Source organism: Scyliorhinus torazame, chromosome 14, assembly GCF_047496885.1.
Source record: "Scyliorhinus torazame isolate Kashiwa2021f chromosome 14, sScyTor2.1, whole genome shotgun sequence".
Taxonomy (NCBI): Eukaryota; Metazoa; Chordata; class Chondrichthyes; order Carcharhiniformes; family Scyliorhinidae; genus Scyliorhinus; species Scyliorhinus torazame.
In genome coordinates, this window is record NC_092720.1 from 76101456 (window position 1) to 76113492 (window position 12037).

General features: G+C 48.4%; 1 protein-coding gene across 5 annotated transcripts in view; it reads right to left on the minus strand.

The window, feature by feature from the left end:
- LOC140389824 (inactive N-acetylated-alpha-linked acidic dipeptidase-like protein 2) overlaps window positions 1-12037 on the minus strand; it is a 1491575-nt gene that overhangs the window by 383611 nt on the left and 1095927 nt on the right. For all 5 annotated transcript variants that reach the window (XM_072474375.1, XM_072474373.1, XM_072474374.1 and 2 more), the window contains one exon: window positions 278-409. In XM_072474375.1, coding sequence (XP_072330476.1) covers window positions 278-409 — 132 coding nt within the window. The remainder of the gene's footprint in view (window positions 1-277; window positions 410-12037) is intronic.

The following is a 12037-nucleotide window of genomic DNA, read 5'->3' on the forward strand; positions in this document are numbered from 1 at the left end:
CTGATGTATATACTGTATATATAGGATGTTGATATAGGTGCTTTACGGTAAGGCCCCTGTACTACAGGTACGGGGGTAAATCTCTGCCTGTTGGTTCCGCCCAGTAGGCGGAGTATAAATATGTGTGCTCCCAGTACAGCAGCCACTTCGTCAGATGCTGTAGGAGGCCACACATCTCAGTGTAATAAAGCCTCGATTACATCCTACTCTCGTCTTTGTGTAATTGATCGTGCATCACCATACATAGTAATTTGGTTATCCGCTAAATGCAACATACCATGTTTATAATATCTGCTGCCAGTTGCCGAAGGGAAGTTGACACAACGGTGTTCAGGGTTCCGTTTCCCACCACAGGTTTGAAGAGGTCAATGTAGGCTACAGCATTGCTCTGCAGAACATGTTTCATCTCCTGAAAAATAGTAACACGTCAGCCGCATTACAACAGAAAAATAACAAAACAAGCCAATTAATTTTCCAGTACATATATGCGTATTACACAGCGGGCAGGAAAATGGGATCATTAGCACTTGTTTTTTAGGGACCATTAAGTGCCTTGGGGTTTGCAAATGGTGTCCATGTAACACATGCACACTTGCAGAGTGAATCACACTTGGCTGAATATTAGTACATGTGTTAGCGGCAAAATCAATATCAGCCAGAAACACCGTGTGCAGAGTAAGCAGATCAGTCATTTATTGTGCAATGTTGATTTGTGTATTTTGGAGCTCAACATTCTGTTCAACATTTCCTCTTTAATACTCAGCAGGAGGCGATACATGACCAGGATGTTCATGGAACAATTCTCCTGCCAGAGACTCAGCAACAAATAATGTGTGAACTTCAGAACATTTTGCTGAAAGGTGATTGACCTAACTTGTAAACTCTGTTTCTCTCTCCATAAAATCAAGAGTAATGGCTGGTTAGGTGGGCTGCAATAATACTGCCCTTTCACATTGCAATTCAAGATCAGATAAAACAAACAGTCTTACATTCAAGTACAGAATAATAACAAAGTCTTGAGACCACTTAGCTGCTTTTGGTGTGATGATCAGCTGTTAATCATAACATGAGTGTTTATACACTTTGCGGCTAGCATCAAAGCAGGGTTATGGAGATACATTCAAGCAGGAAGAAAAACAATCCTTAAGCACCTGTGTATGGAGCAATTAAACTGTAATTCACTGTCTAGTGATATGTATTGCTGTGTGAAACTGAAGGGAAGATTTGCGTTTCAAAGGCTGCCAGCAGATTTGAAGTCCCTTCAAGTGGACTTGGATTTTGAGGAAGCCTCTGATACTTGTAACAGTTGCTGTTTTAAAGATTTCTGTCTGAGGCAGCAGATGTTAGGAAAGGCTAAGAGAAAATGCAGTGATTTTTCACGGTACTGCCTGGACTGGTCTTCAGTTTTCAGGTAGGGGTGACTGATGGGGGTGACTGATGGGAGTCGGCGAGGGGTGAGGTCAGGTCACCCTCATGCGTGCTGTTAGGGGGTGACCCGATATTCCCATGGTGGGGGGGGATGAACTAGCATTGTGGGAGGAAGCGGCACCTGCCGCCGGACCTCAGAATCGGGGCGCCCCGATATCAGGATTCCACCATACATATATTTGCATGGCTAAGGCGTGAGACTCGCACCTGGGCTCCACTCCCAGCACCAGCAGAGACCAGTCCGATTCTTCACTGGCACTTAGGGCACAATTCTCCTGAAAAAGAATGTGCTGGCGAGTGGGAATTGCCGCGAGTCTCCTGGCGCTTGGCCCAGTGAGGCCGGCAATACTATTCAACGTTAACTGGTCCACTTAATAAGGCCTCACGGGCTTCTCGCAGCAAATGCCGACTCACCAGCTGATTCGCCGGGACCGCGCTCACCAGCCCCCCCGTTAACAAGCTGGACATTCTCGGCCAACCCCAGCCAGCTCACAACAATGTGCCAAGGAGAACAGCCCCAAGATTCGGGTATGCTGACCTGGGGAGTCTCCTGGATGCAGTGGAGGCCTGGAAGGATGTCCTGTTCCCCGGGGGTCCCGGAGGGTGAGCCACAAGGCAGCCAGTGCTGCCTGGGATGAGGTGGTGGCAGCAGTCAACTCGGGCAATGTGACCAGGAGGACTGTCATCTCGTGCCGGAAGAAGATCAACAATCTTCAGCACGAGTGAGTAGACACCAACGTCCTCCCATCCCCCACAAGGGGGAATCCAACCCCCCAACCCCCCAGGTGACCCCCAGTGTATGGCTAACAATGATATCTCTGTGTGTCCTCAGGTCAATGGCGGGAGAGGACCCAGACTGATGGTGGAGTGCCAGACTTGAGAATCCCCACTTCCTTCAAGGAGCAGGCCCTGGAGGTGACTGGTGCGTCTGAGGACAGGGCGATCAGCAAGCGGAGGCTGACAGACGCCGCAGAGATGAGGGACCACCAGGTCCCACCTGGAGGGCCTGTCAAACGTGAGTTGTTATTGCCTTACTGACTGACCCATCCCTCCCACTGACCACATGTCCATTCTCCTGCAGTCCTCCAGCGGAGGGCGCCGGACCATCCCGGGTGGCCCCCTCTCCTGACTCCACAAAGAATACCTCAGAGGAGAGCTCCGAGGATGCAACTGTTATAGTCGCGGCACAGCTGTCATCCCCACCCTCCACCAGTGCAGATACACACACCTCGGTGAGAAATGTTAGTGGTCAGGCTTCTGGTACACAAGCACCACAGTGCTGACGATGCACATCTGGTGAAGGCAGGAACCCCCAGGTAAGACAGCTGTCGGAGGTCTGCTGGATCCCAGGACCCTGCTGGGTCGCAGCCTGATGCTGAACATCTGGAACAGGGTTACCCGGAGCTGATGGAGGCGATAGGGAGTGGCCCGGATGTCCAGAGGGAGATGTCAGAATCACTCCAGAAGATCCATAGCCGCTTGGATGAGTCCGGGCGCAGGAAAAGGCGTCGGCAATGAGTGGCTCCAAGGCAAACACCGCTAGGGTGGCGACTGCTGTGGAGAGCCTGGTGCACTATATCGGCACCATGAGTGAAGGTGTCCAAGCCATCACGCAGTTGGTGGTGGCCATGGCTGAGGGCCTCGGCAAAATAACTGCCTCACTGGGGGATGTCACCCAATATCAGTATGTAGAGCTTGTCCCAGTCTCAGGTGGGCATAGCTGAGGCACTGCAGAGCATGGCCCAGTCACTGAGGAGCTTCGCCCAGGGCGTCGACACAATGGTGTGGACCATGGGGAACCGCTAGGCCTGGCAGAGCCAGGTGATGTACGGGCAGCTAGGGCGCGAACCACCTACGCCTCCATCCCAAGGTGAACCCCAGGGCCCTGGGTGCCAACTGGACCTGTCCCAAGGGGTGGCGACGGTGGGCACCCGCTCCATCCCTCTGATAAGGCCGTGACTTGAGGTTGACACACAGGATAGGGCGGCACAGCTATTCATTTGCCGCTAACAAGTGAGCGGGGCTCTCCAGCCCCCGAGCCCCAGAGGACCCGCAGGGGCATTGAGGGCTACAGGATGAGGTAGGTGGCTGCCTCCATTGCAGATGTGCATCCTGGGGAAACACCGAGCCATAGTGGTAGAGCTAGGAGGGCCTGGCACGTTGAGGATCACCGAGGGCACCGGGGGGAGAGTGGGGGTGGGGGCGTGGGGGATAGGTCGGGGGTGGATTGGGGGGGGGCGGCATCACCGGGAGTTGGGTGTTGTACAGCACATTGACCTCCTTTTTGCACAACCATTATGATGCCTCCGTCACTTTCCTCCGCAATGCAGGTTGATCCCCGGACCCTTTGCCATTCTCTCCAGGCATCCCCCCCTCCCCGTGTCACCCACCCACCCTCCAGACACATCCCTGGAGCTGTGCTCCATCCCCTGGGTGTTCAGATGTTGCATGTGTGGTGTTGCCTCCCGCAGTGTCCAGGCATCAAGGTGTGATTGGCATGATAGGCAATGACTCCCACATGCTACATGGCCTGCCCACACATGGGTATTCACTTAGCATCTGTGAAGTGCTCACTTAGCCACGATTGCCAATTCCCTATCAGCAATAGCCTTCACGGTCAGAGGCCTTAGCAGTCGGTGGGGCGTTTGGGTGATCAGTGGGGTAGACGAGTAGGGACAAGGGTTGCCCCAGGAATGGATAAACACGATCCAGGAATTGGCATGGTGGTGTCGCGAGCGGTTCCCCCCATTCCGGTTGACCCCCCCCAGTGCACCCATGATGGCCCACGCCTGCGGAGGGTCCTCCACATCCTGCTGAGCACTGGGGTGGCAAACCCATTACCCCTGGTCTCTGTCTGCGAGCGAAGATGGCTACCCACTTCCTCAGCTCCCCACAGAAGCCCTACCGCCAGGTTCATGATTTTCAAAAGGAGAAGTAATCGGCGCCAGCGTGATCACTTGCTGAGGGGACCGCTGAATGACAGGCGGCCGTTGGATATGGGGTCGTTTTCGTTAATTGCATGGAAATGGGGCTTAAGTGGTGGTAATTGGTTTCTCGCCACACTACGGCGAGATCCCGATTTTGCCTACGGGAGCAGGCCAGTTGTATTGCAAACTGTTTGGTGCCTGGCATGGCTCTTGTTTTTGGCCTCCCCTGCTATTCACCGGCCTGGTTTCGTTTGAGAGAGAGTGTAACGAGGCCGGGAAGATCGCGCCGTTAGTCTCTAGAACAGAAATTCCCAGCCAATATCTATTCTCAAAAAAGGAGCATGAACCTTATGAGAAAAGGTAATGAAGCTCACTGAAAATGTTTTCCAAAGAAATGATATGATTGTGACTCCATGTGGCACAAAGCACTCCAATTGTTTGAATTCATAGACTTTGGTACAAAATTCAATCACACTCGAAGCCAATGCAGGCAGCTGATTATAATGTTTTTTTTCTCAAACCTGCCTTATTCTTTACCTAAACTCTTCCCATGATCTCAACAGCCCAGTGCTCCAAGGCGTCCAGACTCTACTCTCTGATGCCAACAACACCCCAACCTCTCTATTACTTTATTAGAATACTTTATTAGTATTCTGATAACAATTGAGTCTCTCCATTCACCCATGCACATCAAGACCTCAATAATCTGCTCCTAGCCTCATATGCCTTCCACCAAATGCACAAACACTTCCTTCTGATGCCCCTGAATGGCCCAGATTCCAAACATCCAGATTATATAGATTTAACTTCTACTATGTTGCGTGAATGCCAAAACTTCCTAACTAGGTAAAACCGATGCCATGCAATGGGCCTGATTTTAATTTTGAGGGACTGACTGCTGTGGGATTTGGCAGCAGTTCATTCTGCCTGTGGAGAGGGGAAGTCATTTTGAAACTTGGCCTCATTTAAGTAGCACCAGTGTATGCTTCAAATGCGCTTCCCAATGCAGTCACTGGATTTAGGCCAATCCAATAACAGGCACCCTGTCCAGCAGCCTGAGTGGGGAGATACCATAATTAAGTGTGGTGAGGAGTCAGTATAGACAATGTGATACCTTGCAGGAAAGTGCATGCACATGCACCCAGCTTCACGGGTTTGTTCCGGTTTTGATTTTTAAACATACACAAAAAGCCACAAGAGAGTGCTATTACACTTTTTCAAATTTCATAAAATTTATACATGTTGTTTTTCATTTATTTACAAAACCAACTTAACCACTGATCCCTTATTCCTAAGAGGATTCTGTTACAATATGTGGATATTGTAAAGCACATAAGGGGTTAATGTAATGTTACTACTCTTGTCACTAGATGGTGCTATCGAGCAACCACATAAATATTGCATGTCTCCTTGACTTCTGGGAGACAGATGAGTGACAGAGGAGAGAGCAGGAGAGAACAAGAGAAGCAAGAGAGAGTAGTTGTGAGATTGTTGCACTAATAGTATAGTTAATAGTGTAGATGTGTAGTGTAATCTTTACTTAACTAATTCCTTAGTAATATGTTTGAATCTAATTCAATGTAGTGTAATAAATTAGCTTTGTTTATTAAACACAGTTTGCTGTTCTTTGTTAACACTACAACCTTCACCATCCTGAAAGAACTAAAACAAAGAACACAACAGATACTGCCTTTCCTGACCAAAACAGTCAGACCTTGGGGAAGGACATTGACCCATCTGGACATCACTGTGAGGAGACGGTTTTTCCAACAGAGACTGATTTTGCCCTTGATCTGGTTTGTCTGACTCTGATCTGATCTGGTTTCTGGCACAACACATGTTGGAGTAAGTATTGGTACTCTACTCACATTCAAACTATCCAATTCACCAGACTCATTTGGTTCTTCCTTTATCATGAACCTCTGAAGGTAAAATGTGGAACTGGATTCTCCATTGCCATTAGTGGAGTTTTGAGTCATTAGAGAATCGAAGTAAGACTCAAAACAAGACCGGTTCCAATGCTCTGGTCCCCTGCCAGTGATGGCAGCATGCTACACACACCCTGCTGGTGGGAGGATGCAAACAGGTCATTTGCACCCACTTGCATCGTGTCAATAGGTTGGAAGCCTGATTCTCCACGTGATACTCCAGGCCTCTCAACCGATAGTCACGAGGATTGGTGCAGGTATTTTCAAGCATGGTGGGTCCCCAGTGGGTCAAGAAGGTCAGTATGTAACATTGGTGCCCCAAAGAGTCCATCGTAAGGTGTGTCACCCACAATGCAAATTCTGCCGGCACATCAGACCGCCAACTGAGACCTCCATGAGACACCCAACGAATACCGTCATCTGACACCCCCAATCAGAGGCCCCCAAGAAAGACCCCCCAATGAGACAATACATCAGACCCCCCCCTATCAGAGACCCCCTACCAGAGACCCCCCCTACCAGAGACCCCCTGTCAGAGATCCCTCCCTACAGAGACATCCCCCCAACAGAGACAACCCCCAACAGAGACAACCCCCAACAGAGACAATTCCCAACAGAGACCCCATTAGAGCGCCCCGACAGAGACCCTATTAGAACCGCCACCCCGCCATCAGAGACCCCTGTCTGAAAGCTGAAGAGCATTCCAGGCAGTACAGTGAAAAATCCAGTCTTTAAAGTAGCAACTGTTACAAGTGTCAGAGGTTTCCTGGAAATCCAAGAGATGGGGGTCTCTGATGGGGGGAGGGTGTCTCTGATGGGAGGGTGTCTCTGATGGGAGGGGGTCTCTGATGGGATGGATCTCTGATGGAGGGGTCTCTGATGGGTGGAGTCGGTCAGTGGGGCGGTGACCCATTATTCCTGTGTAGTGGGGGGGGGGGGGGGGGGGGGGAGGTGGATGCCCCTATTTGTCAGCGGATGGGGTTGGGGTTGGGGGCAGGTTTGTGCATCGTGTGTGTGTGTGTGGGGGGGGGGGGGGGGGACCAGACACCAGACCTCGGTGTCGAGTCACCTGCTCAAAATTGGCAGCCCAATACTGGGTTTCCGACAGAATCCCGTGAGCTCTCCCCCATGGAGAAGGAGAGAGAATCACTCCTGGGCGTGCACCTCGCGCTAGCAGAGGCCAGGAGCGAATCTACTCTGGTGGAACAAACTAGTCTCCAAAACGGAGAACCAGCCCATGATCCATACTTACAAACCTAAACTTTCCACTGCCAAGCATCTACTTTAACTGGTTCAACTATACACCTCTCTCTCTCACTCTACTCCATCTGACTCTGTTACTGCCCTGATTTGTTTTCTCCTATTGACTGTGCTAAATGTGTTTGAACAATGTAAACTTTGTTCGAGGCTGTCTTCGAAGAAACAATAAAACTGGTCTTCTGCTAGCGTATGTGTGAGGTGTGTCACAATAAACAGAAAAAATGTTCCTTCAAATTTGTAACATTTGTAAAACACGAATAAACTTAACAATTTGTTTGGTGTGCTCCGCTGCTCCATTTAAAGCAGGTTGATATGGTTGAACTCTCGTGTGTTTTATCCCCTTAATTCTCATAAATTTTATAAACTCTTCGAACCAAAACTGAGAGTCTGTTGTCGGACACAATTTCCTCTGGGAACCCATAAGCAGCGAACAAGCTGTGTAAAATGTCTGGAGTATTGCTGCTTCTTGTTCGATTCATCAGAAATTCCCCAAGACCTTTTGAATGGCTATCTATCAGAATGAATACCTGTCGTCCCGCAAAATGTATGTGCCACCTCTACTTCACTCCAGTTGGCCATTTGCATGGTTGGAAAGATACTGATGGTGGTTCCTTTCCCAAGTTTGACATGCTCTACACTGTGTCACTGTGTCTTCCATGTCCTTACCTAGCTCTGGCCATCAAAGATAGTTTCTTGCTATGCCTGGGGTGGCAGTGGCATAGTGGGATTGTCACTGGGCTAATAATCCAGAGACTATGGGTAATACCCCAACAACCCAGGTAAGAATCCCACCATGGCAGATGGTGAAATTTGAATTCAATTTTTAAAAATCTATAATTTAACCATGAAATCATTTTCTGTTGTCATAAAAACCCATCTGGTTCACTTGTGTCTTTTTCGGAAGGAAATCTGCCTGTCTTACCAGGTCTGTATATGACTTCAGAGCTACGTAGTTGACTCTTAAATGGCCTAACAAGCCACTTAGTGCAAGGACAATGGGCAATAAATGCTGGCCCAGCCAGCAACACTCACATCCCATGGGTGAATATAAAAAGACCCCTTTTGTCAAGCTCATCCCTCAGTGCTGATCATAAAGATCACATATGTAACTCTGATCTGTACCTTTCAGGGATTGCAATTCTGGGCTCCCCCCATAACACTTCTATCAACTGACAACTCATTCTTACATGGAAAAAAATGGCCTGATTTCCCAATCTTCATTTGCAATATTGTTGTGCACCCTAATACCCTAGTATCATCGGTTGAGACTACATGTGAAAATAAAAACACATCCTCCCTTTGAGCTATACCTCAGATGAGGATGGTAATCTAGACATTGCATCGGTCCTTGAATCAACTGTACTTAATGTCGTACTGATAAGCATACAAAATCAAAGGCCATCTCTGCATTCAAGCTGCATTTAAAGTGAGCACTCGAGTCTTTGGATTCAAATTTACTGTTAGTGACTTATGATCAATTTTGAGTGTGAAACTACGACCGCAGAAATATTTATGATATATTTTGTATTCGGAAAATCAAAGACAGTTCTTCCCATTCGGAGCATAATATTTACTGGCACTGACGGTGCGTGAGGCAAATGCAGTCAATCTCTGCTCACCATTATCCAACACACGAGAGAGCACAGCACCTAATTTGGCTGGAGAGGCATCATATGCTAGCTAAATCTCTTTGGACACATCAGGAGACGGTGGTGTAGTTGTATTGTCGCTGGACTAGCAATCCAGAGACCCAGGGTAATGCTCTGTGAACTAGGTTCGAATCCTGCCATGGCAGATGGTGAATCTTGAATTCAATAAAACTCTGGAATTAAAAAAGGCTAATTAATGATGACCATGAAACCACTGTCGATTGTCGTAAAAACCCATCTGATTCACTAATGTCCTTTAGAGCAGGAAGTCTGCTGTCCTTACCTCGTCTGGCCTAAATGTGACTCCAGACCCACAGCAATGTAGTTGACTCTTAAAAACAAATGCCACTCAGTTCGAGGATAATTAGGGATGGGTGACAAATGCCGGTCTTGCCTGCAACGCCCACATCCCATAAAAGAATAAAGAAAAAATATATATACATGCATTTGCCAATCTGATTTTACACAACTGGAATGCCACACTCCCTTGTCAAATTCCACAGAATACCCTTCCTCAAGAGTTCATTCAATGGATTGAATAAGTTTGCGAAATGTGGTATATATTGAGGCCCAAAAAAGATCTGGGACAGGATTTACTGCGCAACCTGTCACGTGTTTTGCAACGGCGGGAGGTGGCCTGCCATTGGCCAGCAGCGAGATCTTCTGGTCCTGCCGTTGTCAACAGGGTTTTCCATTTAATGCGCCCCTCATTACTGGAAAACCCGGGACGAGGGTGCGCCGTCAGCAAGACTGGAAGATCCCATCGGTGTGAACATCCCTGACAGATATTCTGAGGGTGTGGCATACTTCTTATTGCTTGAACTTTACTGGTGGCAGGATGTAACCCATCTTTGCCTATGCTGTGGTTCAAATACTAGAGTTTTTAAACATTTCACATTTGTGTGCCCTTGCCGATACTCCATGCTTTTCCAAACATTGGCACATTTTATAAAAGCCTGATTGTGAGTCTGCCTGTCTGAAGCTGAAATAAATATGGCATCCAAACAGTATACTTTTCCCCAAAAGCCTTAAATACAGCTCCGTACCACTTGAAAGATTCCACGGGGTGATGAAACTTCAAATGACAGCCTATGCAACTGAAATAGACCCTTGTGTATATCCATAGTCAAATATGGCTTCGACCTATCATCTAGCTCAAGTTGCAGAAGTGCATTTGTCAGATATAGGCCGGAATTCTCTTGCCGTTGGGATTCTCTGTTCCTGCCGGCAGCCCACCACCACCCGCGGGTTTCCTGATGGGGTGGGGTGGCTTCAATAGGAAATCCCATTGACAAGCAGAGGGAAGAGAGAATCCTGCCACCAGCGGATGGCGCGCCGCCGGGAAACACGTGATTGGGGGACCCGGAGAGTCCCGTCCCTAATTTTGAAAAATTCTGGCCTCCCAACAACATTGTGACCAGATGTTCTATGTTTACCAAAGTGGATTACCATTCTGGTACTTGATTTATGGCAACCTATAATAATCTCAAACTTTTACACTACCATCTGACTTTGGTACAATGACTAAGACAATAGCCAAATTACTCTGATCTACTTCAGAGATAATGTTCTAATTCTCAAGTCTTTTGAGTTCTTGCTCTATTCACTCTTTTAGAGCATAGTGTATGGGACGAGGTCTGCAATAAACTGGTCTTGTGTTGCTCTGAACCTTAAAACCTTGAAAAAGTCTGCCGGTTTTGCTAAACGCCTGAGGGTACATGACAATCACATCATCTTGCATTGCGAATTCTGCTTCTATGCAAAAAAGCTCATTCTAGTTTAACTGAAGTGCTGTTAACTAACTTCTTCCTATTAGAAAGGTGCTACTACAGAGAGGAAGGCAGGCAGGGGGTTTGGGTCTTTCAAACGTGATGTATTATTACTGGGCGGCGAATGTGGGGAAGCTGGGTCTGAGGGTTTAACTCTCAATGGGTCAGAATGGAGACGAGTTTGTGTAGGGGGTCAGGATTGAAGGCGCTAGTAACAGCACCGCTCGCGACAGACACGGCGAACTACTCAGGGAGTCCGGTAGTGATAGCTTTGTTGAGAATTTGGAGGCAGTTTCGCCAGCACTTCGGGTTGGGGGCAGGGTCAAGGGAAATGCCGATTCGGGGGAATCATAGATTTGAGCCAGGGAGGTGGGATGGAAATTTTTGGAGATGGGAGGAGAAAGGAATTAGGACACTAAAAGATTTGTTTCTTGGGTGTTAGACGTTTAGCTGCTGTTGTATAAAGAGTCCAAGATTACTTAACATTGGGGGTCAGTTTGCAGGATTGAAGTTGGGAGCGAAGCATGGGCTGGAGCAGGGGGAAATATTTAGATTCATACAAGTTCGAGACTTTACCAGAAAGGAGATACAGAGTTTCCCAGTGGAGCCGGCTTCCACATTGCTGGAGGAGGTGCTGAAGACAGGGGGACTGGAGAAGGAGGTAGTGTCGGCGGTTTAGGGAGCTATTTTGGAAGAGGAGAAGGTACCGCTGGTTGGGATCAAGGCAAAGTGGGAGGAAAAGTTGGGAGAGGGTATGGAGGAGGGTTCTGGTGTGAGGTGCTCTGGAGGGTGAACGCCTCCACCTCATGCGTGAGATTGGGGTTGATACAGCTGAAGGTGGTATATAGACCACTATTCAGAAAGACGAGGATGAGCCGGCTTTTTGAGGGAGTAGAAGCTGCGAACATTGCGGGGAGGGGGGGGGCGCAAATCACATTCATAGGATTACTGGAAGGAGGTTTTATCGTTAATCTATAAAGTGCTGCCCGTGAAACTGGACCCGGACCCTCAGGAGGCCATATTCGGGGTGTCGGACCAGCCGGGGTTGGAAAAGGGGGTGGAGGCAGATGTTGTAG